The sequence below is a fragment of the Temnothorax longispinosus genome, chromosome 11 (genome assembly GCF_030848805.1).
Source record: "Temnothorax longispinosus isolate EJ_2023e chromosome 11, Tlon_JGU_v1, whole genome shotgun sequence".
Taxonomy (NCBI): domain Eukaryota; kingdom Metazoa; phylum Arthropoda; class Insecta; order Hymenoptera; family Formicidae; genus Temnothorax; species Temnothorax longispinosus.
This window is the reverse complement of record NC_092368.1, coordinates 16,999,980-17,026,347: the sequence shown is the minus strand read 5'-3', so window position 1 is coordinate 17,026,347 and position 26,368 is coordinate 16,999,980. Positions and strand designations below refer to the sequence as shown.

Sequence of the window (26,368 nt, the reverse complement as noted above, 5' to 3'; positions counted from 1 at the left end):
ATCGCAGGCGAGATCCGCGCGACAGATGGTCAGCGATTGGCGAATCGCGACAACTATTTGCTCTAGGAAGAATATCAGCGATTGGCAATTAGTAACGCGGTGAGCGCGGTGACAGCAGAAAGCGGTGGCGAACTGGCGAAGCAATTTAGCAAAGACGACGACGACGATCAACTATGTGCGCACAGCGCGCACATTAGGGATAATAGGGATTAGGGTTTCCGTTGTATCGCCCCCGATCCCGATGTTATGTCGTTTGTTATCGCGATTCGCGACGTCGCGAGCTTGGTGAATGTTGTATGCCGGCCGCGGCCGCGACACGCCGCACCTCTCAAAGAGATACAAAAGCGCCTGTCGTGCACGTATTTACGTATATCCGTACACGAGCAAGTATAGCATCCAACATCCAACCTTTCCCCCGCGTTCTGAGTTCTGACTTCTGACTCTCTGACTACTTGACTAGCGACTAGCGACTATCGTGAGACGAACATAACCTCCTCTTCCGAGGTTCCGAGCGGTTTACGCAACGCACGGCACGGATTCTCTCATTCTGAAAGCAAGGATTCTCTCTCGCTCAGGGGCGACGCTCGCGCAACGACCTGCGACCTGCGATTCCCGCGAATCTGCTAATTCGCTTAGAACGGGAAGCAATAGGTAGGGACGTAAGCAACCGTTGTCCAAAACGGCAATGACGGTCAGACCAGTCAATTAGGATTTTGATAAGTGATGAGCGCTTATTTTGCGCATTGGCGCAAACGCCGCTTGTACAGTTCAAGTTCAAGTTGTAGTTGTAGTTGAAATGTCGAGTTATCGCGTCTCGTGTTTATTAAATTACACTAATGTATATCACAAAACAGAGATACATGTATTAATATTAAAATTTATATTAATACACGTATGTGTGTGGTACATACATACATAAATGTCCTTGCGCATATGTCAACATCTAAATACTTTGAGCTTGGAGCAGCATACTTGTATCAACACATATAGCTTTTCATTAATTATACATTTAAAAGTAAATATTAAATTAATAATATTTAATAAAAATGTTCTCTTATATTGTGTGTATTTCTATAGGCGGTGACCTGTAGTGATCATGATGAGTGTTCGACGAGGATAATGTCAAATTGAAGCGTCCTTGAGTTGAATATGTCGTTTACCAGTGGGCTAGATGTTTGTGAAGCAGTCATGTCCCATCGAATAATGGCCAAGTCTAACTTTATGGAGAGCGAATCGGAACACGGCGCAGCTCTGTTAAAGCAAGAGAGTATCGGGGAAAGTGCGGTAAAGACGTGGATAGCGTTGGTTAAAGTGGATCAATATCATGTGGATCACCGACATACCGATGAGATTCCTATATTTCGTAGATTGTCAATGAGGAAATACACATACACATTATGAATACGAATGGACGTTTGACAGACAAAGCCAATCACCAGACAGAGTCTACTACGTATTTCGAGGAGAGTCTCGAAAGTTGTGACGACATGGCCACCAGATTCGACGAGTCCATACATACTGTTCCATTGTCGGAGACGTCGTCGATCGCCGAGAAATGGGATTCTGAAAATGTTCAAGCATCTCTTTTGAAGGTAAACGTTCGAAAATCGGACACTTGATCTCTATTTTTAAACCGATGAGTGTCAATTTACTTTAGCAGTTAATTGTTTTTACACAATTTATGTAATACGTCGTGCACAGGAAAACGAGTCTGAGGAACAAGAAGATGACGAGGAGACAATCGCCACTTTTGTCACCGCGGCCGGACAACAGCTGGCTCTATATGCCGTGGAAGACTCGGACGAGATATTTGCCGTGGCTGTTTACGACGAGTCCGACGAACCTCCGAGTAACTTTCAGTTTCTTATGAAGTAAGTCCGTGAGAGAGAAACAAACTCACTTAGCTTCGATTAAAGCCTTTGGTTTTTAAACTCTACTTTTTTTTAGCAACAAAAAAAAAACTTAGTTTTAATTAAGTGCTGATCTCTATTTTGGTCTTCTTTTCCTTTTACTTCGTTTTGTATGTCGGTTGCCAGAACTACAGGCATGGATGTAATTACAGAGCAGATGTGGAACGTCTAATAGGTGAGGGTGCCGTGCGAACGGTGAAGAAACCATCGCAGATGAAGAAACGGGTGTTTACTGCCCAACCGCCAATGTTTTATCGCAAGGAGGAATCTGAAGTAAATGACAAGACGTCTACCTGCGATACCTGCGACACATCAGTCAACACTAAGAAGGCCGTTGCACAGGAAGAGAACGGAATAGGACACGATTATGAAACTTACCAAAACTATAGCAACTTTAAGATTAGTTCAAAGCCTAGTGATAGCGTTCAGGCATCTGTCGACGAACAATCGGATATTACAAGTCTCATAACGGACGACAATATGGATAATATTGTGAATATCGGTATGTATATAAGATTGGATAAATGCATAAAAAGTAATAAAAGCCATTTTTAAATTTAGGTATCGTGCGTAATTTATTTTGTTCTAGAATTTCAATCTGCTCGAAAAAAATATTGTTTGTGTAATTTTAAAACTATCAGCAATTTGAGGCAACACGTCCAATCATATCTTATGAATGTGTCATGTATATGAGTAAATACCAATATATGCAAATAACGCGTTACGTTAATTAGCACTGGCAGAAATAGTATTTGTTCTTATATATACATATATATATATATATATATATATATATTTGTTGCTTAAAATTTTTAGAATATGTTTACGTTTACAAAAATTAATTAAGTTTGTACAATCAAACTTTGTTGTATAAAACGCTAACTTTTACCACACATATTCCCATGGATAACAACAAATGTGGTTTTTCTTCTTTCTTTTTTTTCCCATAAATGTGTAAGGTCTGAATAACACGGATCTTTTTAGATAAGCAACCGGATGAATGTCAAGATAATCTCGAATTTGAGGACGAGTTGATGGAGCATTCAACAGTACAATATATCCTCTTAGAAGCTGATCATCAGTCTGACTCAGAGTTGACGTTTGACGAGATCCAGGCGACATTGCAGAATATGAAGGTTTCCCGCAAGAAATCATTGGAAACGAACGACAAAAAGTCCGAAAAATTGCAAGACGATAATTCAAATATCCAGGAAGATTGTGCGTCTTTGATGAAGGCTAAATCATCGTTAAATGAAGACGCGGATAAACTTGAATCTTACGTGTCATCGCATTCGAGGATCGACCGAACATGCACTTCCGTCTCAGAGAACGATCGGCAGCGATTAATCGACACATTGACCGATTTGCCATCGTCGACATCGGCGACCACTCCGCAGACGCCACTAAAGGTCAAACGATCGCGGAAGCAGCAATTGATCTCCGTGGATCGGGATGACGGAGAGATCATCATACAGCCGGCATCGATGTTGAATGAGGAACTGACCGGCAAGAAGCGCACCACTCGGCGACGCCAGTTGTCATCGCAGATACGTGTCGATGTAACCAAAGCAAAGAGAATTAAACGGACAAAACGAATTAAGCGAACGAAGCGGCGGAAGGTAAATGTCGCGCACAGAAGCGATTGGGAAATTACACGTGTCGCGTTTTTATTTTTGAAACTTTCAATTTCCAATTTTGCAATCTTCATCCAATGTTTGTAATTTTTTTTAATACTTGTGAATTATATTTGTTCAGTTATAGTCGCTCAATGATTACGCCTGTTACAATTACTTGCAAAATTAGATATTGAAGGTTTTCAAAGAGTCGAAAATTATACGTGTCAACATCTTTAAGCACTAATCATGAATGTTCCCTTAAATTAGTTTTCTAATGTGTCGGAATTCAGGTCGTGGAGGTGATCGACCTGGATGTCGACGAAGAAGAGCAACAAATGGCACGCAACGTGGTGGAGATCACTCTGGATGATAACAAGGACAAGTATTCCAGCGACAAAGAGAACGAAATTATCATGGTGAGGGATTCGGATTCCGATGACAGTGATGACGAGGAAGAAGAGGAAGAGGAGAACGCTAAATGGCAGCCCGGTGGACATTTGACGAAGCTCAATAGTGTGATACGTTGCGAGTATTGTTCTAGAAACTTTCGGTACCGACGTACTCTCAAAATGCATCTCTTGGTGTGTCAGAAATCGCCAACGAAAGCTCTCAATCTCGGCAAGAGAAAACCAAAGGGTAAAGAAAATCAGAAAGTCAAAAAGCAGTATCCCTGCAAAATCTGCCAGGAGAAGTTTGACGTGGTTGTTACCTTGGCGCGTCACGTTCGCTTAGTGCACTTGCAGAGGAAGAAGCACAAGTTGAGCCTCTCTCCAGCAATGTAAATCAGTATTTTTTTTTCTACATACGTTATAATACGAATCAGTCAAAAATCATAGATTTTGTTATTTATTATTTCACATAAATCTAATATCCAGCTTTTTTACAATTTCTCTCATAATTTATTTGACAGAACTCCGAGCAAATCCTTGAGATCAGTTCAACGGAAGGAAACAACTTCAACGGAAGAGGAGGAATCGGTTGACGAAGACAACACGACAAAGAGAGAACTCAGCATGCTCACCAGAGTGAAGAGAAAACGGAAGCAAAGGAATAAATACCCGTTAGAGACGAAAAAGCTCGATTGCACGGACTGCGGCAGGTGGTTCCCAAGTACAGCTCTACTAGATGCGCACAGTTTGCAACATGGCACTAAGAAATCAGGTATATGTCGAAATTAAAGAAAAACTTGATTAGAGAGGAGAGGGGGGGGGGAGATATATATATAAAAGACTATAAAGTAAGACTTAATTAGAATCCAGCTTTGAATTAAATATAAACTACCTCTGAAAGAGAATATTTAAAAGGGAATTTAAAAAATTCTATTTATATTTATATTTAATTCGAAGATTTTAGTTGAGCCTTCTTATTTTCATAATAAATTATGTGTGTATTTAACAAATCCAAATTTTAATACATACAAGTTTTAATTGACTCTTTTTCGAATAATAAATTAAATATTGAATTAAAAATCAAGAGACGCGGTGGTGTCTCGCGCCAAGTATACGCCAAGCGAGACCGCACCGTGTAAAAAATATACTGCAATCTATAAGTGACGAACGGGTGAGAGCCAAGATCGATGTAGATTTTATCTGTCTAATTTTCGTTGTTGTTTTACTTGTAGAGCACGTACGCAAGTGCCACATCTGTAAGAAGCTCATCAAGTCCAGATTGCTATTTCTGCGACATTTGAAAATGCACAACGATACCCAGCGCAACTCTGGCAGCTCGTCCAGGATGCTGCGACGGAAGCTGCGCGCCCGGCCGAGCACACGTAAAATCGCATCACCCCGCAAACGAGGTCGACCGAGGAAGTTCTGATCTCTCTCGCTCGCGAGCACGATGTATAATACTATACTCATACCATCACCATCACTCGGAATTTGTTAATCCGTTTCCTTTTTCTAAATAATGCTCTGTCATTTTTTCACCAGAGATGACGTCACTTTTACGATAAGACATTAGCTTAAATGTAAATAGCAAGTAATCCCGCAATGTTTACATATCTCTCTCGTCCATTTATGTTCGAAACTCGCTTATCGAGAAATCGAGAGACTACAAGTCCAAACTTGTTTTTTTTTTACAAGGCAATTAACTTCATATCGGGCAGTCTGGAGTTGTTTGCAGTTGTACTTTGCGATGAGCAAAATTTTCAAGAGACTTCAAAATCATTTATTAAAAAATTAAGAAATTTTAATTTCAATATTTTATGGGGAGAATTATTGATAACAAGTTGAAAGTAAAGGATTCTTTTGGATATTTTAATAAATCTACTTTCTAAAAATTTCTAGCTACGATCCGTTGCTTCGAAATACTTATAGACACTCCAGGATCTTGTTGAGAGATCTCTGATTAACATCCACTACATGCAATTAAGTGCCAGCGGATCTTTGTAAATAAAATGACACGCGGTAGGTTTGTTAGAAGTTTGGCGATACAGTTTGTGTATATACATATATATATATGTATGTACACTGACCGGCAGGAATGCCTGGACATTTTGATATGTATATGACATATATGTACATGTATATGTATATGTATTATGTCCAGGCATTCCTGCCGGAGAGTGTACACTAATTAATAAGGATACGTTGGTAATAACAAGACGTAAGGTCGTGTGTATAAACGTTGCGATATATACACTGTATTCGCCCTTACTTTGTCTAAAATGCAATAAAATGATGAAACAAGGCTGTGAATTCGTGGATTTTATACAAGTTTGCTGTGCGTATTATATTTTTTTTTCCTGTGAAATATTAAAAGCAAGAGGGGGACGTTAACTACGTATTCTAAATTATCTTATGTACCTACTATATTTTTCTTCAAAAAAAAAAAAATCGGAAACTGTGGGATAATCTACCGGGAACGGTAGGTACTTGGTGCAATTAAAGTTCCTATTTCGCCGAAAGATCACAGATAAGAAAAAAAGAAATTGAAAATATCGCAAGTATGTACAAAATGTGCAGCTAAAAAGAACGGATATACTGCCAAAGTACCGAATCGAGTACATCAAGATTAAGGGAAATTAAATAAATATTAAAAAAAAAACCACCCCAAAAAAACCACCTATTACATGTTTAGAATACAATAGGAGTCGTACCTTCCAAAGATATTTATTACACATTTAGATCGCAATAAAAATCAATTTCTTAAATGATGTAGAGAGTCTAACTTTTTCAAGGAAATACATATCTGTTTCACGCTTTTGCCTTACTCCAGGTTATTCTGTCTTCATAAAATTGGATAACGATCTGAGGACATTTGGCATTGGCTTCTTTGGCAGATACCATGTCAACTGCCTCCGTTCCTTTCCTACGCAAACAAAATTACTTCCGTTGGTTGTGTTAATTGGCTTCACGTGTTTTCAAATTACTCCCATTACCTTGCATTCTTTTTCTGTACTTTCGTCAAATGTACATTTACGACGTACAGATGAACATGTCACTCACCATTGTATCAAGTACATCAACTCTCCATTGTCATCCGCCGAGCCAAGGATTTTATCCGCTTCCAACCCTCTTTTGAATCCTCTACCGTCATCATCTTCCATCGCCCTTTTCCTGTTATTCATCTCATCAAGGTGGTCCAAGGTCCAAGGTGGTCGATACACAAATATCTCTAACTTCCTCTAATAGTAGGACGTTATCTTGGTTTTGCCTAGCATACAACACAAACGATACGTAATGTCGCTGGAATGGAATAAAGCGCAAGGCAAAGTGAATGAAGAAAATAAATAAATTAAAAAGAAATAGAGAAATTTTGAAACTAGATTTGAAATGTGGCAACTTTAATGCGATGAATACGTGGATAGAGACGTGAAATAACATATTTAGATATATGAGGGCAAGCTTAGGCCAAGGTAATGATATAAAAGTTGACTTACTTGACGCGTTTGCAACCACGCCGGATTTTCAAATTTGATTTTCAAGCCGCCAGTTTTGTGTGTGCGGTTTCCACAAACATAAAATACGTACGTATCATGTTCTTATATATTACCAAATAAGGTTTTATTTGTTTTGTAATGTAGAATAAATAATTATCGCTGTCGCGCACATAGCGTCAATTTGGTACAGTAGGGGCCCAACATGTTACACTGGATTCCGTGACACTGGTAACAATTTACAATATAACAAGTGTATTAAAAAGGGCGCACGTCGTCGAGATTATGGCCTCCACAAGTCCACACTCCACACTCCACACAGCAATTTACCCACAGATTTCTATACGCTACTAGCCTGCTCATTGTGGCCATTGTGCCCGTTGTGATTTCGTCTTTCGAGCACGTTCGCGTGGTGTGCTAGAAAGAGACAAGGGAGACCCGACCGCCATTGTAAGTTGCGTATATACTATATACTACTTATATAGATATATGTCATATATGCACAGGTGCGTGGTGGTGCGTGGTGCGTACTCCCTCACTCCACTCCCTGTCCCTACTCGCCTACTGTCGCCTACCTCGCGTACACTGGCGTACACACCAGTACACACGGCGTCATGGCGTCATGGCGTCAATAAAAGAAACTTGCTATTGTTTGACTACAAATTGATAATAAAAGTAAGTACATGGTTTTCCCAACTTTGTTTCCACCAATAAGGAGGAACACGTAGCATGGCCAGACTCTATCCTACTATCGATCTTTAGGGACTCTAGCCGGGCTGATGAGCTGCTAACTGCTAAGCGTCAGCCTTTGGGCCTTTGGTCAGACTAGACTGGGTCTGGGTCTGGGTCGGTCTGGGTCAGCTTGTCACCTAACCTGAGTGTCACCCTGTCAGCTGTCAGCCCTGTCGGTAGGAAATGTAGGAATGGGGAGTGGGAGGTGGGAGTGGGGAATCATATTGATTTTTTGCGATGATCGCTGCTGCTACGGGCGGTGGCGGTGGTGCGCGGGCCGTGGTCCTCGTGGTAGCCGTGGCCGTGGTAGTTACGCGACAAGTGATGCTTTCCTCTTGATCCGCTGGCGACCGTCGTTAATCAGTTAATATAGTAGACGGCGTGTCTGACGCTGTGTGGTGTGACGACCTGACGACTGTGACGAGGGTGTCTCAGTTCGGTATCGTGTCATATGTCGTGTGTCCTGTCCTGATCGTGACGTGCCGCAACGTAGGCGTTAACGTAACGTGCCGTGGCGTGGCGTGGCACGACCGAGACGATGCTGTCGGCGCTTCGGCAGTTTCGGCACTGCGGCCGCAACATTTCCATGGAAACGACAACGTAGACGCGGCTGGGCTGGGCTGGGCTGGGCTGGTGCGTGGGGAAGCGAGCATCTCCGTCGCCGCCGCCGCCACGTCCATCCATCAGTTTCCCATTGCCGTTGTCGCGTCGCCCGCTCACCCGCTCATCCGCTCGCCTGGCTCGACTATGCGCGCGGTTAGGTTAGGTTAACTTCAACGTGGGACGCTCGACGACGAAGGGATCACCCGCACCCGGTGAGATATCCTCTCTCTCTCTCTCTCTCTCGCTCTCTTCTCTATCTTTCCGACATTGATCACGTTGACATCACTGAGTCGGAACTGGTCGGAACTCGGAACTCAGGGCTGCGCTCTCTCGTTTCTCTCTTTGTCGAATTGTTGACGCTCTCGCGCGGGTCTCTCTTTCTCCACCTACTTCAACAGTTCCACAGTTCTTTCAGATCTTCGCGTTCCTTCCTGTTAGATCGTTATGATTCAATTGTCAAAATCATTTTGTAAGTGCATTCAACTGATTTCTGCACGTCTTCACATTTTATCTAATTATCGCATTAATTTTTTTGTCGTGTTAACAATTAACAGTTAACGTGGTTAACACGCATTGCATTTCGCAGCAGACAACATAGATAATATTGTGATGTGACTATTGTATTTCTCTAATTTGTTTGACTCTCCTTTATTGACTATTATTGACTTCCTATTAGTGAGTCATATAAATGTGTTTTGTTTATGTACTCTCGTGTTTACTAACGTTGACTAACATTGCGGCTATTTCCGCAAGTTAAGAATCCAAGTTTCGAGAACGTTGGCAATAATAAATCTGGGAGAGAAAGTTTAGCTCAGAGTTATCTTCGTGATTAATGCAAAAATACAACATTCATTAGGAAATGAATTCCTAACAATAAGTTGTTAAGTAGCGCAAATTTCGAAATTTGCATCAAAAGTTAGAAAAATTAGAAACGAGAGTAAGACGGACAAAAATCTTGCCGTGTGCTTTCAGCGACTGGATTAGGAGCTGCATTGGGAGGCACGGAGAACCGGGAGAACTCGAGTTTGGGAGAGGAGAGCGAGAGCGTGACGTTTCTTCAGAAGGCCAAGAGCCTAGAGCCCAGAGCCCACTGCGATCTTAGCGCTCGCATGCCAATGCCATTAGATTTTGTACAATGAGCAGCTGGACGGAGAGAATGCATCGACGCGCCGCTACGTTTGGAAATGTTGTAACCAGCTGTGGACATCCCTCCTCAGAGCCTCTTCACCCAAGACGCCTGGAAAAGTTAGTATATCGCTCGAGAACACGACACTCGTCCTTCAGTTGCATTATGTTATATAATAAATAATATAATTCTTTTTTTCCCAAGTGATGCCAATTTTTTATGATTGTGTACATGTGATTTAGACATATATTAAATTCAAGTACATATTTTCAAAAACCCTTGGTTAGATGGTTGCAATCTTTAGCAAAGAACAGAATGCATAACGTGTCAAATTATATAATTATAATATATTTATATAAATTGTTAATTGAAACTAATTGTTTGCATAAGTTGGACCATCAGTTTCTCGTAGACGGTCATTATGTATATATGTCTAGTATGGTAGAGTATGGTATAGTATACATATGTAGATAAAGCACAGCGAGACAGTGTGTCGATATAAAAATTAACTGACAGTGAGGTAATAAAGGTCTTAAATTTTTTCACAGATGTGATAATTGATATTTAACGATATATCGAACAAATATTGTCAGCACTCTGCGTTTTATGTTTGATGCTCTGAAGAGGTGCGTGGTAGACTTGTAAGTAATCGCAGAGTTTGAAAAGATTACGTGTATCGTATGTTACTAATATGCGTATTGACAACTCTCGGAGATCCATCGCGTTATAATAGTAGGCTGACTTATCGAAGGCTGTTGGAGCTGTTTAGCGATTCCAGAGTAGCGACATTTGATAGCGCAATTTTATAACAAGCAGTGAAACGCACCGCCCGTGACGCCTCTAATTCAACATTTGTATTCTCCCGTCTTAGAGAAACTCGCTTTGGTATACTACTGCGTTCAAAGTTTATGCACGTGTCCCGTTATTGTTTTGTCGGAATAAAATCCGAAAATCGATATTTGCATTAATTGTGAAGGTAATGTTTGCAACGTTCTGCTTTCCTTTTGTAGGGTCAAGTTTGGTGCACCCTTGAACGAAGTGTGCAAGAATGATATTCCTGGCCCATTACTGGTAAATAACGAATTCAATGGAAATAGCGTCCCCTCGTCGGCAAACGTTTACATTTTAAAATATCTGGAATAATTGATTTATTAACTATAATAACAGTGTCCTCTTATTCCAGGTTCTTATATTGAAATTGAACAAGGAAGCCCCGCTCAGAAAAGATATCTTTCGGGCACCTGGTCACCAGGGTAACATGAAGAAACTGGTACACTTTCTGCAAACTGGACATCTGGTCAATATGGACAATTTTAGCGTTTACACGATAGCCAGCGTTCTAAAGAAGTTTTTGCGCAAGATACCTGGAGGAATATTCGGTAAAGAGGCGGAGCAACAACTGTTTGCCATAATTCAGCTAGATAGCGTAGAACAACAACGGGACCAGATACACAGGTGATGATCTCTGACTGATTGACATTCGCGTTACGCATTACGCGTTACGACATTCTCGATATCTATCATTTTATCGAAGAAATTCACAAAGAAACGTACGTTGCGCAGATTAATTACTTCCATGCCGATATACACACAACGGTTACTGGTATTGCTGTTCGGAACGTTCAGGGTAGTAGCTGTAAATTGCGAGAGAGCGCACACGGGGATGACCAGCGAGGCCCTGGGGGTGTCCGTAGCACCTTCGTTCTTTCACAGCTGCGTCAGCGACGGCAAGACTGCTAAGATGGAGGATGTTCTAAGATTTAAGGTAGTTAACGCGGGTCCGTCTCCAACGGTCCGAACCACTCGAGGAAGATCGAAAGTCCGTCAAGGATTTTAACATTATAATAGTCAGTGAGGATCGACAACCTGTTTCCAGATTGCCACACGCATCGCCAAGTTCATGATAGACAACTTTGGCGTTTCCAATTTATTCGGAAGGGATAATTATGAGTATTACGCGCGCATAACCGGTCGGATATTAAAGGTGGAGGAAGATTGGATTTTTAGTTTCCGATATCCGCCGGACACTCTCGTGTCGAGTAAGTGTTTGTGTGTGTGTGCGCGCGCGCACTTTCAATCACGACGACTTAATTGCGCAAGTACGACCTGAATGTATGAATTTTAGGACAGCTGTCGCTGGAAGCCGAAAAGTCATGGTTACAATATGAGTGCGAAAAGTGGGGATTGAAGTTTAATTTAGAATGTAAGTCATAAGTGTAACTGTGACATCTCATTGAATCGAACGTTAAGTTTCCCGATCATTGTTGTTATCACATTGGATCTTGTGTTCGATAAAAAAAATTTTCTTTTACCTTTCTTTCCTTTAGGAATAAAGTAAGTAAAGTAATTTATATCAAAACGCGCGTAGCGCGAGAGGAAGATTCGTATATTTTTATTTCTGACAACACCACGGTCCAAGATTGCAGCAGTGAAAGGATTTTCATCACTGTCACTTTGTACAGTATTGTAATAATTGCTAATTCATACAATATAGGTATGTCTCACCAAGAGGAATCGCAGTCAACTCCGGCGTTGATCCACGTGCCGGAGACGATAAATCTGGCATCATCGTTAGGCATGATTCCAGAGAATACTTTACTCGAGAGTTACACACGTCTCTCGGTTAGCTTAGAAGAGAACGGCCTGTTTCAGGTATAAAACCACATCTATCGTAAGCGCGTGGAATGCGCGATCGTGCTTTCGCGTTGCGTCGCAATTGTCGTAACGTAAAAAATAGATAAAGTAGTATAACGTTTTATTTTATTTATTTTTACTTTTTTTTTTTACAGGCGCCCAGTCGTTCGTCGAGTAATGGCAGTCAACATTCTAAACGCGTGACGGCGGGCATGACGCTGGAAGAGCTTCGCGCGGTGAATCGCTACGCCGAGAGCACCAAGAGCCTCAGCTACCTGCCGCAGGTAAGACAATCGTGTCTCGATAACGACGATAACAAACAACAGGCAATTGGTATTGATGTGATATATGCCATCGTTGCGATCGCAGGTTCACGAGAGACAAGCCGCGCGGATGCGAACTAGATCTGAATGGTTTCTCACGCCTATAGTGGCCACGGACAGTGATCCTACGGCGATACACATTCTACGTGGTTCCAATCGGTCTTCCTCTGGCAATATCGGTAAACAACCACGTAATTTTAGAGATTCCTTTCTTTGACAGCCAGAAAAAACAAGGTTGATATGAGCTTGACATTTCTTTACTCTTGTGCATTATTGCATAAGTTTTGTTGATAACCAATTAAATTATTTACAAAAGTTAAAGCTTCTCTGTATGTTTATAATTTTCTCATCGCATCTTTTGCGATTGGCTTTTTTCTTTTCTGCCTTTTTCTTTTTTTATATATTGTAAGTTTAATTGCCCGTTGAAAATTAACCCTATGCTATGCTTTCGAGTCTGTCCAATTTTTCTCATTGAACGTCTTTCGAATACAGCCACGGGTTTAAGCGCTAGCGCGGAATCGGTGAAGCGGCCGAGTCTTCGGAGAACTTCCTCTAGGGAAAAGCAACGCTGGCATCGCAATTCTTCCCGTCGCAACAAGGAGAACGGCACTAAGGTAGCCGGCCGCTCGGCGACAGCGGCGGCAGCAGCGGCGGTGACGGAAGCGTCCAAGTCGCGTTCCCTGGAGACAATCAAGACCGTGAAGATCGTGCGCGTGATGGCGGCGGATCAGCAGCAGCCGGCGACCGAGAAGATGCTGGACAACAGCCACAATGAGATCTTCGAAGAGCACGCGAGCAAGGAGACGCGCGTGCCATCGCGTACCAGCGGCGACGGTGTCATTGGCCCACAGGATTGCACAGAGATGGATGTGAAAACATTTCACGTTACTTTGACGTACAAGCCGCGGATATAAACGATTTTTATTTTATTATTGATCTCGGCGTTTTTAGGAATGTCAGAACGGTATTATCTTTCTTGCGTGAAATACATTTCGCGTTGTTGTTACCCTAAATATTATACATAGGCAGGAACTTGGACAATTTTATCCTAATGTCGACGTTTAGGAAATTATCCCGTTCGCGAATATACACGTGCGATCTTTTATCTTTCTTTTTTCTTTTTTAATTATTATTATTTTAATACTGACGCTCAGGAGTATCGAACTCGGAATATCTTCCCTATACGATAACACACAGACACATGCACATACGTATACATATAAAGATTTATTTATTTTCGCCATATTATGTTCAGGTGTACATTACTTGTTATTTGAAAGGATAATAGTCGTGAAATTTTATCATTTTTCCGTGTATCGGTCGATCAATTAAGTTACACTGGAGGAAAGAAGAGTTACATGAGGATGCACAGGCTCTTGATTTTATTCCGTTAAACGTATCAGTTTGATTCCAATTTACTCTCGCGCGTAATAGACACATTATCGTGGCATTCCAGACGCATTTACTCTTGCCCCGCGATATTTTAATTAACCGCATTTTTCCCGCATTTGCGTACTCGATAATTTCGTTCAATTGCACGTTTTTTCACACGAATCCACCGCTATTGTATTTATTCCAAGCTATAAGAAATACTTGGACACTCGAAAACTTATCCCATCGAGCATCATCGCGTGACTAACAGCGTAACGTATACACAGGGTGTTCCACGACGTGTCCGACTTATGAATTCTTCGTGCAATCTAGAGTCAGTTTTCTCTTAACGAAAATGCTAGGATATTCTTTTCGGAATTAAATATGAGCCACGCGAGCCAAGCTTTAACAACGCAATAGGACAATATAAGACCTTGTTCTCTTCGTTTAAATTCAAATGAATCTTTAATATAAAAATCAATCATTGAGAAGAATTTATAAATAAAGTGTATTGGACACGTCGTGTGGGATACTGTGTGTAAAAAGGAGGATTTGATAAGATCTTGCAAGTATTTACGCGAATTCCCTCGTGACGCGTCGGTCGCGGTTCTTAGCATATAAACGCGCCGTCACGGTTGTTACATGCCAAATTAATAGTATGTATTAGCTATACTATTGTAGTAAGTAAGACAGCGATTATAGAAATGTTATGGTCGTATTATCACGTGTATGTTACGAAAATCGTTAATAAGATTACGGAAGTGAACAGAACGAGTCAACAGAAATGGAACGAAGTAATCTCTTTTGGATTCGAAGAAAATATTGAAGAAAAGTATGTAAAATGTATAATTCATTGTTAAAGGAAACAAGTGACATTGACAGTTTAATTATATACATATTTGTAATATATTTCTACTCTTATACTTTCTTAATCAATTAATTACATTTCTATCACCGGCAAATGTTTGAATTGACGTCAAAACGAATTTAATATAATATCAAGAAACATCTAGAACCACTCAAGTGGCATTCTACACCCTTTTTTTAAATCTCCGACTTCAAGGGAGATACTTGAAGACTCCGCTTCTATCGACTCGCCCTGTATATAGAAATTATACCATATACTTAAAACGCTACTTGATATTACTCTCATTTAGATCAAACGATTACGAAACGAGAGATATTTACTACCGTAAGTACGTAAGAAAAAAAGAAAAGAACGGCATATATACATAACGACATGCTACACAACGAAAGTGTTCCGTAAATAAAAATACATGTAGCATAATCGACGGAGGTCGCGCGCGCGAAGCGAATTTTCCAAAGGATTGCGGTTGATTAAACCGATCCCAAGGAGAATAGTAATCACGTAATATTGCAGAGAAATGAGAGCAAAAGTGACAGAGACGGATTCGTTCAAATCTTCTGTCTCTCGCGATCAAAGAGCTATTTTCAAGCCGTCTTAAGTCCACGTTTATCAGTAATTTTATATATATGTACATATATATATATATATATATATATATATATATATATATATATATATACATATATATATTAAAATTGTGCATTATGGAGGCACGTGGAGAAAGAGAGGGGGGAGGAGGAGGGGGAGAGAAAGAGACTAAAGCTATGAAAATCTTGCAATGAGCATTACAATTTCTATTAAGAAAAGAACAGAAGAACGAAAGAAGTAAATGAATTTAAGATGGTTCGGAGATGAGCTGTTTAATTACTTCTCCGCGAAGGCCACTACGTAAATTAATATATTTATGATTAAACATATATAGCGTGTAAATATTGAATACCAAAAATGTAAAGTTATTATATATATTGGACGTAATATATAGGTATATATATATTATATATCTATATATAATATATGGAAATGTAAACGCGTGAAAGTATGTATGTGTGATCGTGTTGAATGTCGCCGCATCGAATCGTCATTCGTCATGTCGATCAAGTGTATGTACCCGATGTGTCATTTTGCGACTGCGGGCGAAAGAAGAAGAGGATGAAGGATGAGGAGGAAGAAGAGTCGGGATTCAAGATTCAAGTGCCGAGTAGAGGGAAAAAGACGCAGGCCCAGACGAGAAGACACGCGATCAGGAATAGCAGCAGCTTCGTGCGGAAGTTGTCCCAACCAATCAAGATCACTCTCGGCGGCGCACGTCTTTCCGTCGCCGCGGAGAACTGAAACACGCACAATCATTGCTCGCTCATTTGACGAAAACGCATACGTACGAAAATGGACAAAATAGATCACAACACATTGTCGTCCGGTTGCTCCTCCTCGTTCTCATCGTCATCGTCGCCGCCGTCGTCGTCGTCGTTGTTGTCGTCGCGCAATCTCCACGTGCTCGGATGCTGTCGCATCGGATCTGTCTCTCGATCTCGCGTGTATGTCGATGACGTCGTCGTTGGCGATGGTGGCGGTGGGTGCGGTTGCGACTGCGCTTGTGTTTGTGTTTGCAGTTGCGGTTGCAATTGCAATTGCAATTGCGATTGCGATAGTGATTGCAGTTGCAGTTGCGGTTGCAACTGAGGCTGGGGGTGCTGGCTTCCGGTTGTTTCAGACCGCTGCTCGTTCCCGATAACGATAACGTCTTCGTCTACTGCGGGTCTCGTCGGTCTCGATTCACTAAAACCGTTGCCGTGTGGTTGATCTCTCGCGAGATACATGCTCGAACATGCGTGCACAGTCATATTTTTTTACCAACGACAATTTCATCGCAATGCCGCGTAGGGGAGAAGGGGATTTGATATTTGATTTGAGAGCAAAAAAAGGAAAAATAATTAGAGAGAATTCTGTAACCCTGAAACGCAAAGCGTCTGTATAATTCTCTCGCAACTCGTGTGACATCTAAATGGATCTAATTTATTCCCCTTCTCTCCTATATCACGATCGTTTTGAGATATCCTCGCCTATAACAATCCCGGCCAAAACCCGCGAAGCGCCATTAAGCTATTTTGATGAAAACATTCGTTCATTCACTTGTCTGAATAGCGCAGGAGTCATACAGCAGAGAAGGCGAACGAATTTTTTGATCGATGCTAACGATTTGTAGATTTACTAAGGTCCGCGCAATTTTTCAAGATCTTTCTTAAGAAATAGCGTCTCTCTCAGTATTATTTACAACTCTGTGTAAAGATTTGCCGACGAACTTTTTCATTTTTTAACACCAGACTCAGCGCGCAATCTGCTCGAGTATGATAATAAAGGGATTGAATAATCTAATAATATACTGTGTCGTATTTTATTCGAATATTTACAGGAGCCAAACGTTATAAAACAGTACGAAATATACAATGTTGCGGTACTTGTATAATTTACGGAAGCCTCAAGCTGCTGGGAGAAGTCTTTCCCACATTCAGCGTCCATTCGGCCGTTCCTTTCGAATTTCTCCACGGATTTGTTAATTTCGTCTCGTCACAACGAACAATCGTCGCAACGCAACGCAACGCAAATATGATTAGTAATATAAACATAATATAACGTCCTGCAAAATCAGAAATGCAGGATCCGATGATGGAGAACCGTGAAACACGCCACGTGAACCGCAGACCCCCGATCGTACCAATCGCAGATCGCGATCATAATGGAAAACATGGACAACACCAAGTCACGTAGATCACATCAGGAGTATCAGGACCCGATCGTAGACTTCGAGATCTGATATCGTTCATAAATCGCAATCGCGCATCTCGCGACCGCGAGAACACAGCAGGATCCATGAAAAGCGGATTGTTACGGTCACAAGATCCGATACTGATCGAGCAGAGTGTAGACGATGATCCAGAGGAGGAACGCCAAGATTACGGAAATCAAGAAGACGGTCTTGAGCGAATGCCAGGGGCTCTCGGGACGCAGCTCGCCGCCGTCGACGCGGCTGCTCCTCCAGACCTTGCAGCCGCCGTTCTTGCAGGGTGCCGCCGCGTCGTTGCCGTTAGGATGCGCCGTCGACGGCATCGACGTCGCGACGTTGCTGCTCGGCGCGGTCACCCTCACCTCGCCCAGCTCCGTGGTCTCGCCGGCGCGGCCGGCGAGATGACGGTGCACCTCCGCCGCCGTCTTTTTCGTCCTCGGCTCGAATTTCGACGATAAATCCATCTGAAACAAGTAAACGTCATCATCGTTGCCATTATCGCCTACGGCCGAGAATGATGCCGAGTCAATTCAAAAGAAACACAACAAGATTGATTATCATAATTTCTTTCTGTTTGATAGTTTCGCAAAAATGTTTCATCTTGCTTACAATTTTGACAAAACTTGCCAAAAACACGCCGCGAAGGGTAATCGAGCATTTTCAACTCGGTCATATTCGGTATTAGAAAAAAAAATTTATAGAGAAACGCTCTTTTAAGCTTGAAACTCAAGTTTTCAAAAAGAGATTATTTTAATTTAGGTATCTAAAAAGATTTTCATCAACGTGAAGCATACCTATATGCATCGTTTCATTGACTTGCCGATAGTCAAAGTCAAATATTGATACTCAACTATCTCGACGTAAAGCAAGCGAAAGATGTAGAAAGTTTTTTATCCGTTGTTTCGGCAATGAGACGCTTCACGTGAAACGTGCAAGAGGAACGGAATATTATTCGCAGCCAGACACATTACGATATCGAATAGAATATGGACAAAAAAACACTGCAAAAACATTGCGGTATACCGATATTTATATTGCTGGATAAAAATTATCTGTCAGCGGTTTCAAACATCCTGCGAAGCTAATCGGTTATGACACACGGTGCGACGACTTTATACTTCCGGATTCATGCTCGACCTATATCCAAACGCGTTATGAAATTAAAACGAAATCACGCGGTAAAGATTAGATTTGGTTCGATTACTAACTAAATTCCGATAAGGTCTATACGCTGCTAGAGATTTTGCGAACCTCGTCGCCCTCTTCATTTTAAAACTTGTCTTGAAATAATTATATGTATATAGTATATGTGTATATCTCATCTATATACACATATATACCCATATCTATATACATACATATAAGATATGTATAATTATTAGTATAACTTGAAAATTGTTGCAATTATTTGTTTAAACTTATTGTACACGTATCTCTTTCTAACTGCGTTTAGACTAATTGTGGCTCTTTTCTTTTTATTTCTCCATTCTAGAGCCCTTGGCGCCTCTTACGAATCAGAACGAATCCTGTGAAATAGGATCTTGAAAAAGATTATCTCTTTTCTCTCATTTTTGCCATCGCAACGGTAATCGAAGCGAATTCAATGACATGCGATGAGGATGCGAGTGCGAGGCTCGGAAAGTGAAAGGAGAAAAACAAGCCGGCGCGGCGCGGCGGTTATGATTACGGTTCGCGATTACGCGTGCTTCAGGAATCTGGCTTTTCGAGGGGTGGGGGAGTTCCACCGCTGCGCCGCTGATCGCCGCTGATCCGTATAACGGACGATCCCATATGGGCGATCCGGACATGGTCACCTGTCGCAATTTCGTTAATGTATATATTGTATATTATTATTAATAAGTAACTTTCGCGAACATATATACATAGGCAACATGTGTGCCTCGGTGAAAGCTGTATCAATATACATATATATATCGTCCAGTTGGTCGCGAAATCGCGCGCGCGTGAGTGTTGTAAAAATTCAGTAAAATATTGTTTCTTAATAAAAGGAAAAAGTAGAAATTTGAAAAACGGCAATAAAACGTGTTTCCAAATAAACTCGTGCGCAGTTTTCGGACGCCTCTTGAAATCGCACTTGGAGATCGGCCCGAATCGCGATCGCTTTTTATCTCTTCTTTTTTTAGCACGCGGAAGGAGAGGAAGGGGGGTCTGTTAACGTTACTTGTTACGCGACTTTCACCGCACGAACTAACGCGTTCGTTCGAGGATCAACTACTACATTCAGTCAACGACCCGATTAGAGGCGATCGACCGTGTCGCTCGCCAGCGCGTCAATTTTAATGGGGTCCCTTATTTGCTTACGAGTTACGAGAGATTTAATCGCTTTCTCGGATGTAGCTGCGCGCCACGATCATCCACGATGTACGCGTGTCGACGCCGGCATTGTTAAATTGCGAGAACAGAATTAAACGACGCGGCGACGACTGGCGAACGATATGTAATAAACGCCGATAACGCGATTATTCAGGACTCAGGACCCTCCCCTACATATATTCTCCCCTCCCCCCACGTTCAACGTAGCTTACGTTTTCCTTTGTTTCCATAATAAATTATCTAGCTCAATAATTAAATGCGAAAACAGATAATTAATAACAAGTAATAAATCGTAATTGCAAAAAGATCTCGTATTCCCAGAACGTTAACGATGTCTCTTGTGTATTTGGCTTCATTCAAAAAAAAAAAAAGATATCCTGTAGATTATTTCGAAGAATTAATTGGGACAGAAAGAAATATTAATTCCAATTCAATATTTTATTCTCTCTTTTTTTCCCTATACGTTTTCTTATCCAATCATTCTATTTCTTATTCTATTCTAGACGTTAATCAAAGACGACTCGTCAGATCACAGTGCGACCGCGACGTGCGGCTGTACTCACGTTGTCGAACGCGTATCCATACTTGCTGACGCAGCAATCGTCCTTGCTCATACCTCGCTATCGCATCTCGGACTTCGGAGAAAGCACCTCCGCGTTCCAGAAAAGAAAAGAGCCGCCCCCTCACGAGAGAGAGAACCGAATTCCTTCTTCTCGTCAAATTAATTTGCACCCGGAACCCGAAACCTGGAACTCGGGAGTTCGGAGCGCGATACGATCGCGATACGGTGAACCGCGACGACGCGACGCGCAGTAACTCACTCGCGCGAATCGCCGCGCGCCACACAAACTGACTGGTGACTAGTAGGTTTAAACCGAGCGGGAGACATTATCAGCGCTTATCAACCGCGACCCCTGACCAACCGGCCAATAAACCGACTCTGTCCCCCTTCAGCCTTCAGCTCCTGCCGAGGCTATACCGTCAAAAATCTTGGCAAGTCCCGGCGATCGTAAACATCCGTTCCCCTCCGGTTTAATGCACTTGCAACCAAACTCGTATATAAACTACGTATACATTAATATTAATAATTGCTAGATGCATTAGCATCTAGCTAATTACATATACCATCAGTACTCATTATTAAGTCGTTGTTGCGTCGTTGCTTTTAGCTATACCTGGACGATGATCGCGGCGTTATTATATACGCTACGCGCTACACTACGCTACACGTAGTAATTGTAGTAAACATCGCTCAACGATAGAATGCTGGAGGAAAGTCTAGGACGCGAATACCTCCATATGTACATCTCCATGGAAATATTGCGACACCCGCGGGCATCATACCTATATGTATAATCGTACCTTGCGTAACTCCCTCTCTCTCTCTCTCTCGTCTGTTATTTTCCGCGAGGACAGGTATACGATTACGTAAATCGCGTCCATGCTCCGAGGATCATCGTTTGCCGGATCCTCGCGTCCATCCCGGCGATCGTCACGATAACGCGATACCGAGATACCACGTCATAACCGCGTTACAACGAGAAGGGAAGTCGGTAGTCGACTGATAAGCCGCGCGACTACAAACTACGATCGCCCGTCGCCGTCGCCTCGCCTCGCGCCCCGGCCATTTTGATGATTTTATCGATCTTTATCGCGGACGCGTTCAAGCCGCGACGCGAGTCGCGAGTCGCGAATCGCCGATCGGAAAAATGTAAATAAGCGCGATAAATTTTGCAGCGTGAATTTTTCGTCGATCGTAGCCAACCGTGATGCGCATTGCGCGCGCCGCGCGTGTTGCACCCTAGCACAGCCCTATAGCGGATTAGCCCTACAGTAGGGTTGAGTAGGGTACAAGCGCGCGACGCGCCGCGTCGCTCGGGGATAATTAACGAGACTCGGGCGAGCACTTGGAAAATTGCAGAAACGTGTTCAGAAATATATATCTTGTTGTCATTGTTTCACAGGGGGGGGGGGATCTCTTTTAACACTTTTTTTTATTAAGATATATAATGTACATTTTTCGTGATTAATAAAAACACGTCAAGAGCGAGAAGCAAGGAAAAAAATGCAAAAAATACAAAAACAGGTTTCGTCCTCGTCCGGACGCGGAAACCATCATAGCCATTATATATGACGTGTTCGGAACGTGTGCTAAACGCTTCGGTAATCAAAACGACAAAGCGTTCTTGTAAAATGTAAAATGTTTATGCGTTTTAGTAAATTTGCGTACGATAATATTTAACGTATCTCCTTTACTATGTTTACACGAACGTTATTTCTGTAGTAATTTACGATACGTCACTCCGCGTAAATGAATGAATTATCGAAAGTTATTATATACAAGTATAATAACGCTCGCGTAAACGTAGTACCTTACTTGTCATCTATCATCTATTCCTGACGACGTTCGCTGTTACATTACATTGCGATTTTAACGATATAGAGAAGGCTGAAGGATATCCTAATATTTCGCGATAAAATATTTTTCATTCTCATCAAAGAGCTGACAGCGAGATGAGGATCGACGGTCTCGTTAAGCCTTTGCGATCGACGTAGAAATCGTGTATCCATTAGTCTCCAGTCAATGTTAATAATTTTCTTCCCCTTTCTAAAACAGTTTCGATTTGTAAGATGAAATTCTATACACGGTAAGAAAGATGATGTATCGATGGCATTAGCCTCGTTGAAAATAATCTTGTTAATTCTTTACTGTTACTTACTGTTCAATAAAAGTATAGTAAAACGAATAACAATATTTTTTATAGAACAAAAGCGTGACGTAATGTATTAACAAGATAATTGTTATACACGTAGTTAATACAATAACGTATTTCTTTTTCCATGTATGTATATAATTAAAATACTATCATATAAAACCGTAAATCAAAAAATTATTATTTAAGTTATTATAAAATATTATTAAAGTTTATATTATTATCAAACAAAGATCGAACAAAAGTATGTACAACGTGAAAAGCAAATGATTCGATGCTTTTTTTCTTTAATTTTCTGTACGTAACGAAAAGGGTTGAGGATTTTGGTACGTGCAGATGGGGAAACGTGCGACGCGTCTTGTCATACCTGATAGCGCGTCTCGGCACACGCGCACAACACGTACACGTCGTTTGGCGGGGCAATCGCCGAACGGAATATCGCGTCGAACGTTCCAAGTGTCGATCGACACATTTATGATTGGGGTCATCGCGATCGCGACACGAGACCAGACGAGACGCAAAGACAGCAATAGGGAGAACGCCAGAGTTTCGTCTTGGCTCATTCGCTCACCTGATGCACCTGCTGCGGCCGCCAGGTGTGTTTGAAGAAGCTCTCGAAACACCTCATGCCGATGCGATCGTTTCTCCAACACCGTTCGCCGCCTCTTCCCCGCCGATCATAGCCTCCTCGTCGCCGTCCGTAACCCGATCGAGATCGATTACGAAACCGAGATCGGCGTACGACGACGAAGACGTGACTGACGTGAGTGAGACCGGAGCCGGGAGCGCGGAACTCAGGAGCATTCTCGCGACTCGCGCGAGTTTGTGTACTTATATTTGCGATGGTCCTCGCAAGACCTCGAGAGATGCAGTGGTTCCCGACACGTATGCAAGTAAGAAGTAAGAGGGAGAAAAAGGAAGAGGAAGAGGAGAAAAACACACTCACGAGATGCGATCGTACTGCGAGAACCACGCCGTTCGCCGCGCGATCGCCGACTAACGAGAGTAACGAGAGAAACTCGCGGAGATGCTGATTGCTGACGCGAGTCGCTCCTCCACGCCGCGCCGCCGGCCGTGCCGGTGCCGCTTCCGCGTGGCGTGTCGGATCCTCTCGATGCGGTCGTATATTTGCGAGAGACGGATTCTCGGCCAGATTCGGGTCGAAACGATCCTTCTCGTCCCTACCTTTATCAAAAAATAGCTTGAAAATATTCCCAGCACGAGAAACTAAAGCGATTAAGCCGAACATGAAGAACATGGCATTCTTGTAATTCTTGCGTATCTGAATAGTGAATTCAATTTAACCCCGCGACAGAGGAAAGTCGGCGTCCCATTTAAAGAATTGGAGAATCTAGAGAACATTATCCTTGTAAATGTCAAAAGCATAAGAGAGGCGTATTACCCCTGTACATCTTTTCCAGAATCTAAAATGCATGGGGCGAGTACCGCGGTAGTTGCATGGAGGTAGCTGGTAGCTGGTAGGTATTTGGAGGAGGGTAAGAAAACTTGGATAATGTATCATTTCTGAAATTACAAATAGAAGGGGATGCGTGTAATACGTTAATAACTCGTTACATTTATTTAAATAATATGGCTCATTTAAATTTAATAATAGCGAGCAAATGCGCGCTTAGCGAGTTATAAATAATTTTATTAAGACTTATTGTTAAACGTTAACGCATGTTGTTACTCCTCGTTCTCTCTCTCTGGCCTACTTCCGGATTTCAAAGTTGGAGAACGACGGCTGCGAGATTTCCTTCTCGTTGCGGAATTCCGCCTTATCGATCCGCGACTGAGGGCTTCCGGTATGGCGAAGCCACTGTTTCCTGAAATAAATCACAGAGAAGCGACAGAGCAGAGCAGATATATCTGGCTTTCTCGATCACTCATTGATAGCGTATATCGATCGAATAAGCGTCCTTACATCTCCTCGACCTGCGCCTTCTCCCCCTCCAGGTGGCCGACCACGGTACCGTTCGGGGTGTTCATGCACCATCCCTTCAGCCCCAGCTCCTTGCCGCGTTTTTGCGTGTACTGTTACTCGCAAGCAAACAAGACGCCTACGTGTAAGTTTTCCCGGCGACGAAAGATATACATTATATATCTCCGAAAGATAGCGGATGGAACATATGAAACTGCATTTACTACATCGCGATTTGTCAAGGTACCAAAACTACCTGGTACCGCATACCGCACGCGCGCGCGCGTACGCGTGGTGTAAACGTAAATATAAAATTTAACCCGAGAATATTTTACGTTCGTACAGTTCTTCAATAAGATTGAAAATATATTTTGTGAGCGTCAATATATTTTTCATAAAATAAAGGATAAACTTTTAACTTGACAGACGTACGTTCGCGTGCATCGAGTTGGATAGCAAAGATATTGCAATGTCGCGTCGGTAAGAAGCTAGAATGAATATGCACGGTTTGTTTTACTGCGGTTTATTTACGTCTTTACGTGATCGCGCACGAAGCACGTGCAACAGGTAACGCGAAAAACGGTTAGATCGATCGACCGAACACTCGGGAGATGTCGCGACAAGTCTCAAGGTCCTCGCCGTCCTCGCGGACGCGGACTCCTCGTCCCTCTCGATCCCTCTCTGCCTCTCCGCCACTGACCGACTGACCACTCGCCACTCGCCACTCGCCACTCGTCGTCCGTCGCGTGTCGCGTGCGTTATGCGTTTCCGGCATTTCGGCATTTTCGGCAGCTTCAAACGGCCTCAAACGTCAAACGTCAAACGATCGTCGAATCTCTGGACGAGAGGCGCGCCGGTTTACAGGCGGTTTACTCACCTTCCTGAAGAAGACACCTTTGAAAGGCACGATCGTTAATATAACGAGACGGACGAATAACCGAAATACGTGGAAACGAGTCGCCGGATATAGGTCATAGGTCTCGCGTTACCTTGCACGATGCCGAAGACCTCGAAATCTACCGCGAGCATCCTTGACATTTCCGTCCCCTCCCCTGCCAATCTCGGTAACGACGACGGAAACAACAAACAAACGAGAAGGGCGACGCCGACGCCGACGAGTCCGCGTACTCCGAATACTCGGGTCATTCGGCGTCCACAGGAGTCGAGCGTCGATCGAGACTGATCGCTTCAGATGTCGCCACTCGCCAGTTCGGCCAGTTTAGCTTATACCAGAGAAACCTTTCTCTCTGCTTATACTCGGGCGCTTGGGTCATTTTAGAGTTTTAGACCATTTGTATGTACGGGAGAATCAGAATATATCCTACGTTCCGAAAATAAACGACACGGCAAAGGCAACATTTTGCGCTACGTTTTCGCTCGCGAAGAATCCAAGACGCGTCCATTTTTCAAGAGTTCGTGAAGCTACGCGAGATGTTTGCATGTGAAATCAAATTTACAATGCGGGAAGATATTAAAACATACCATGTATCCGTAATCGCTTTTATCGTTAGTCCATTAACTAATAAAGAGCGAGTGTCTCTGCACTCTGCACTT

At 42.4% G+C, this 26,368-nt stretch overlaps 4 protein-coding genes and 1 long non-coding RNA gene across 9 annotated transcripts; 2 read left to right on the top strand and 3 right to left on the bottom strand.

Moving 5' to 3' along the window:
• Positions 1 to 107: 107 nt before the first annotated feature.
• On the top strand, positions 108 to 6,217 carry LOC139821603 (uncharacterized). 2 transcript variants are annotated; one of them, XM_071792783.1, is made up of 9 exons: positions 108 to 651; positions 1,078 to 1,284; positions 1,368 to 1,592; positions 1,702 to 1,871; positions 2,063 to 2,412; positions 2,895 to 3,529; positions 3,817 to 4,304; positions 4,437 to 4,687; positions 5,148 to 6,217. In XM_071792783.1, exons 2-9 carry the CDS (start codon positions 1,150 to 1,152, stop codon positions 5,342 to 5,344), a joined length of 2,451 nt encoding a protein of 816 aa, XP_071648884.1. In that variant the 5' UTR covers positions 108 to 651; positions 1,078 to 1,149; the 3' UTR covers positions 5,345 to 6,217. The 2 variants fall into 2 exon arrangements, with proteins under 2 accessions (XP_071648884.1, XP_071648885.1); XM_071792784.1 differs by lacking the exon at positions 108 to 651 and adding an exon at positions 705 to 1,015.
• A 1,188-nt stretch (positions 6,218 to 7,405) lies between these two features.
• On the bottom strand, positions 7,406 to 8,260 carry LOC139821633 (uncharacterized). The gene is made up of 2 exons (XR_011734307.1): positions 8,090 to 8,260; positions 7,406 to 7,634 (listed from the first exon to the last, which is right to left on the bottom strand). It is a non-coding gene; the product is annotated as an uncharacterized lncRNA (long non-coding RNA).
• Positions 8,261 to 8,272: 12 nt separating this feature from the next.
• Positions 8,273 to 17,439, top strand: LOC139821605 (uncharacterized). Of its 2 annotated transcripts, none has more exons than XM_071792787.1 (11): positions 8,273 to 8,953; positions 9,714 to 9,986; positions 10,878 to 10,938; positions 11,051 to 11,322; positions 11,431 to 11,632; positions 11,744 to 11,906; positions 11,993 to 12,070; positions 12,362 to 12,519; positions 12,657 to 12,785; positions 12,871 to 13,003; positions 13,317 to 17,439. In XM_071792787.1, exons 2-11 carry the CDS (start codon positions 9,877 to 9,879, stop codon positions 13,736 to 13,738), a joined length of 1,728 nt encoding a protein of 575 aa, XP_071648888.1. In that variant the 5' UTR covers positions 8,273 to 8,953; positions 9,714 to 9,876; the 3' UTR covers positions 13,739 to 17,439. The 2 variants fall into 2 exon arrangements, with proteins under 2 accessions (XP_071648888.1, XP_071648889.1); XM_071792788.1 differs by lacking the exon at positions 8,273 to 8,953 and adding an exon at positions 10,416 to 10,508 and having other exon boundaries at positions 9,887 to 9,986.
• A 2-nt stretch (positions 17,440 to 17,441) lies between these two features.
• On the bottom strand, positions 17,442 to 23,901 carry LOC139821614 (uncharacterized). 3 transcript variants are annotated; one of them, XM_071792806.1, is made up of 2 exons: positions 23,465 to 23,901; positions 17,442 to 18,309 (listed from the first exon to the last, which is right to left on the bottom strand). In XM_071792806.1, the coding sequence occupies exons 1-2, from the start codon at positions 23,519 to 23,521 to the stop codon at positions 17,953 to 17,955; spliced, it is 414 nt and encodes a 137-aa protein (XP_071648907.1). In that variant the 5' UTR covers positions 23,522 to 23,901; the 3' UTR covers positions 17,442 to 17,952. The 3 variants fall into 3 exon arrangements, with proteins under 3 accessions (XP_071648907.1, XP_071648908.1, XP_071648909.1); XM_071792807.1 differs by lacking the exon at positions 23,465 to 23,901 and adding an exon at positions 21,542 to 21,893; XM_071792808.1 differs by lacking the exon at positions 23,465 to 23,901 and adding an exon at positions 20,743 to 21,313.
• A 548-nt stretch (positions 23,902 to 24,449) lies between these two features.
• Positions 24,450 to 25,994, bottom strand: LOC139821627 (acylphosphatase-1). Its single transcript, XM_071792832.1, has 4 exons — positions 25,804 to 25,994; positions 25,692 to 25,708; positions 24,818 to 24,927; positions 24,450 to 24,719 (listed from the first exon to the last, which is right to left on the bottom strand). The coding sequence occupies exons 1-4, from the start codon at positions 25,958 to 25,960 to the stop codon at positions 24,605 to 24,607; spliced, it is 399 nt and encodes a 132-aa protein (XP_071648933.1). The 5' UTR covers positions 25,961 to 25,994; the 3' UTR covers positions 24,450 to 24,604.
• Between the last annotated feature and the right edge of the window lie 374 nt (positions 25,995 to 26,368).

Coding starts and splice junctions, on each gene's coding strand:
- LOC139821603 (XM_071792783.1), top strand. CDS start 1,150: ATGTCGTTTACCAGTGGGCTAGATGTTTGTGAAGCAGTCATGTCCCAT. Junction 1,593..1,701: donor TTCAAGCATCTCTTTTGAAG/GTAAACGTTCGA, acceptor CGTCGTGCACAG/GAAAACGAGTCTGAGGAACA. Junction 4,305..4,436: donor TTGAGCCTCTCTCCAGCAAT/GTAAATCAGTAT, acceptor TTTATTTGACAG/AACTCCGAGCAAATCCTTGA.
- LOC139821605 (XM_071792787.1), top strand. CDS start 9,877: ATGAGCAGCTGGACGGAGAGAATGCATCGACGCGCCGCTACGTTTGGA. Junction 12,786..12,870: donor GCCTCAGCTACCTGCCGCAG/GTAAGACAATCG, acceptor TTGCGATCGCAG/GTTCACGAGAGACAAGCCGC. Junction 13,004..13,316: donor GTCTTCCTCTGGCAATATCG/GTAAACAACCAC, acceptor TTTCGAATACAG/CCACGGGTTTAAGCGCTAGC.
- LOC139821614 (XM_071792807.1), bottom strand. CDS start 21,622: ATGGACGCGATTTACGTAATCGTATACCTGTCCTCGCGGAAAATAACA. Junction 18,310..21,541: donor GAGAGAGGGAGTTACGCAAG/GTACGATTATAC, acceptor TACTTGTTTCAG/ATGGATTTATCGTCGAAATT.
- LOC139821627 (XM_071792832.1), bottom strand. CDS start 25,960: ATGACCCGAGTATTCGGAGTACGCGGACTCGTCGGCGTCGGCGTCGCC. Junction 24,720..24,817: donor AAGGCGCAGGTCGAGGAGAT/GTAAGGACGCTT, acceptor GATTTATTTCAG/GAAACAGTGGCTTCGCCATA.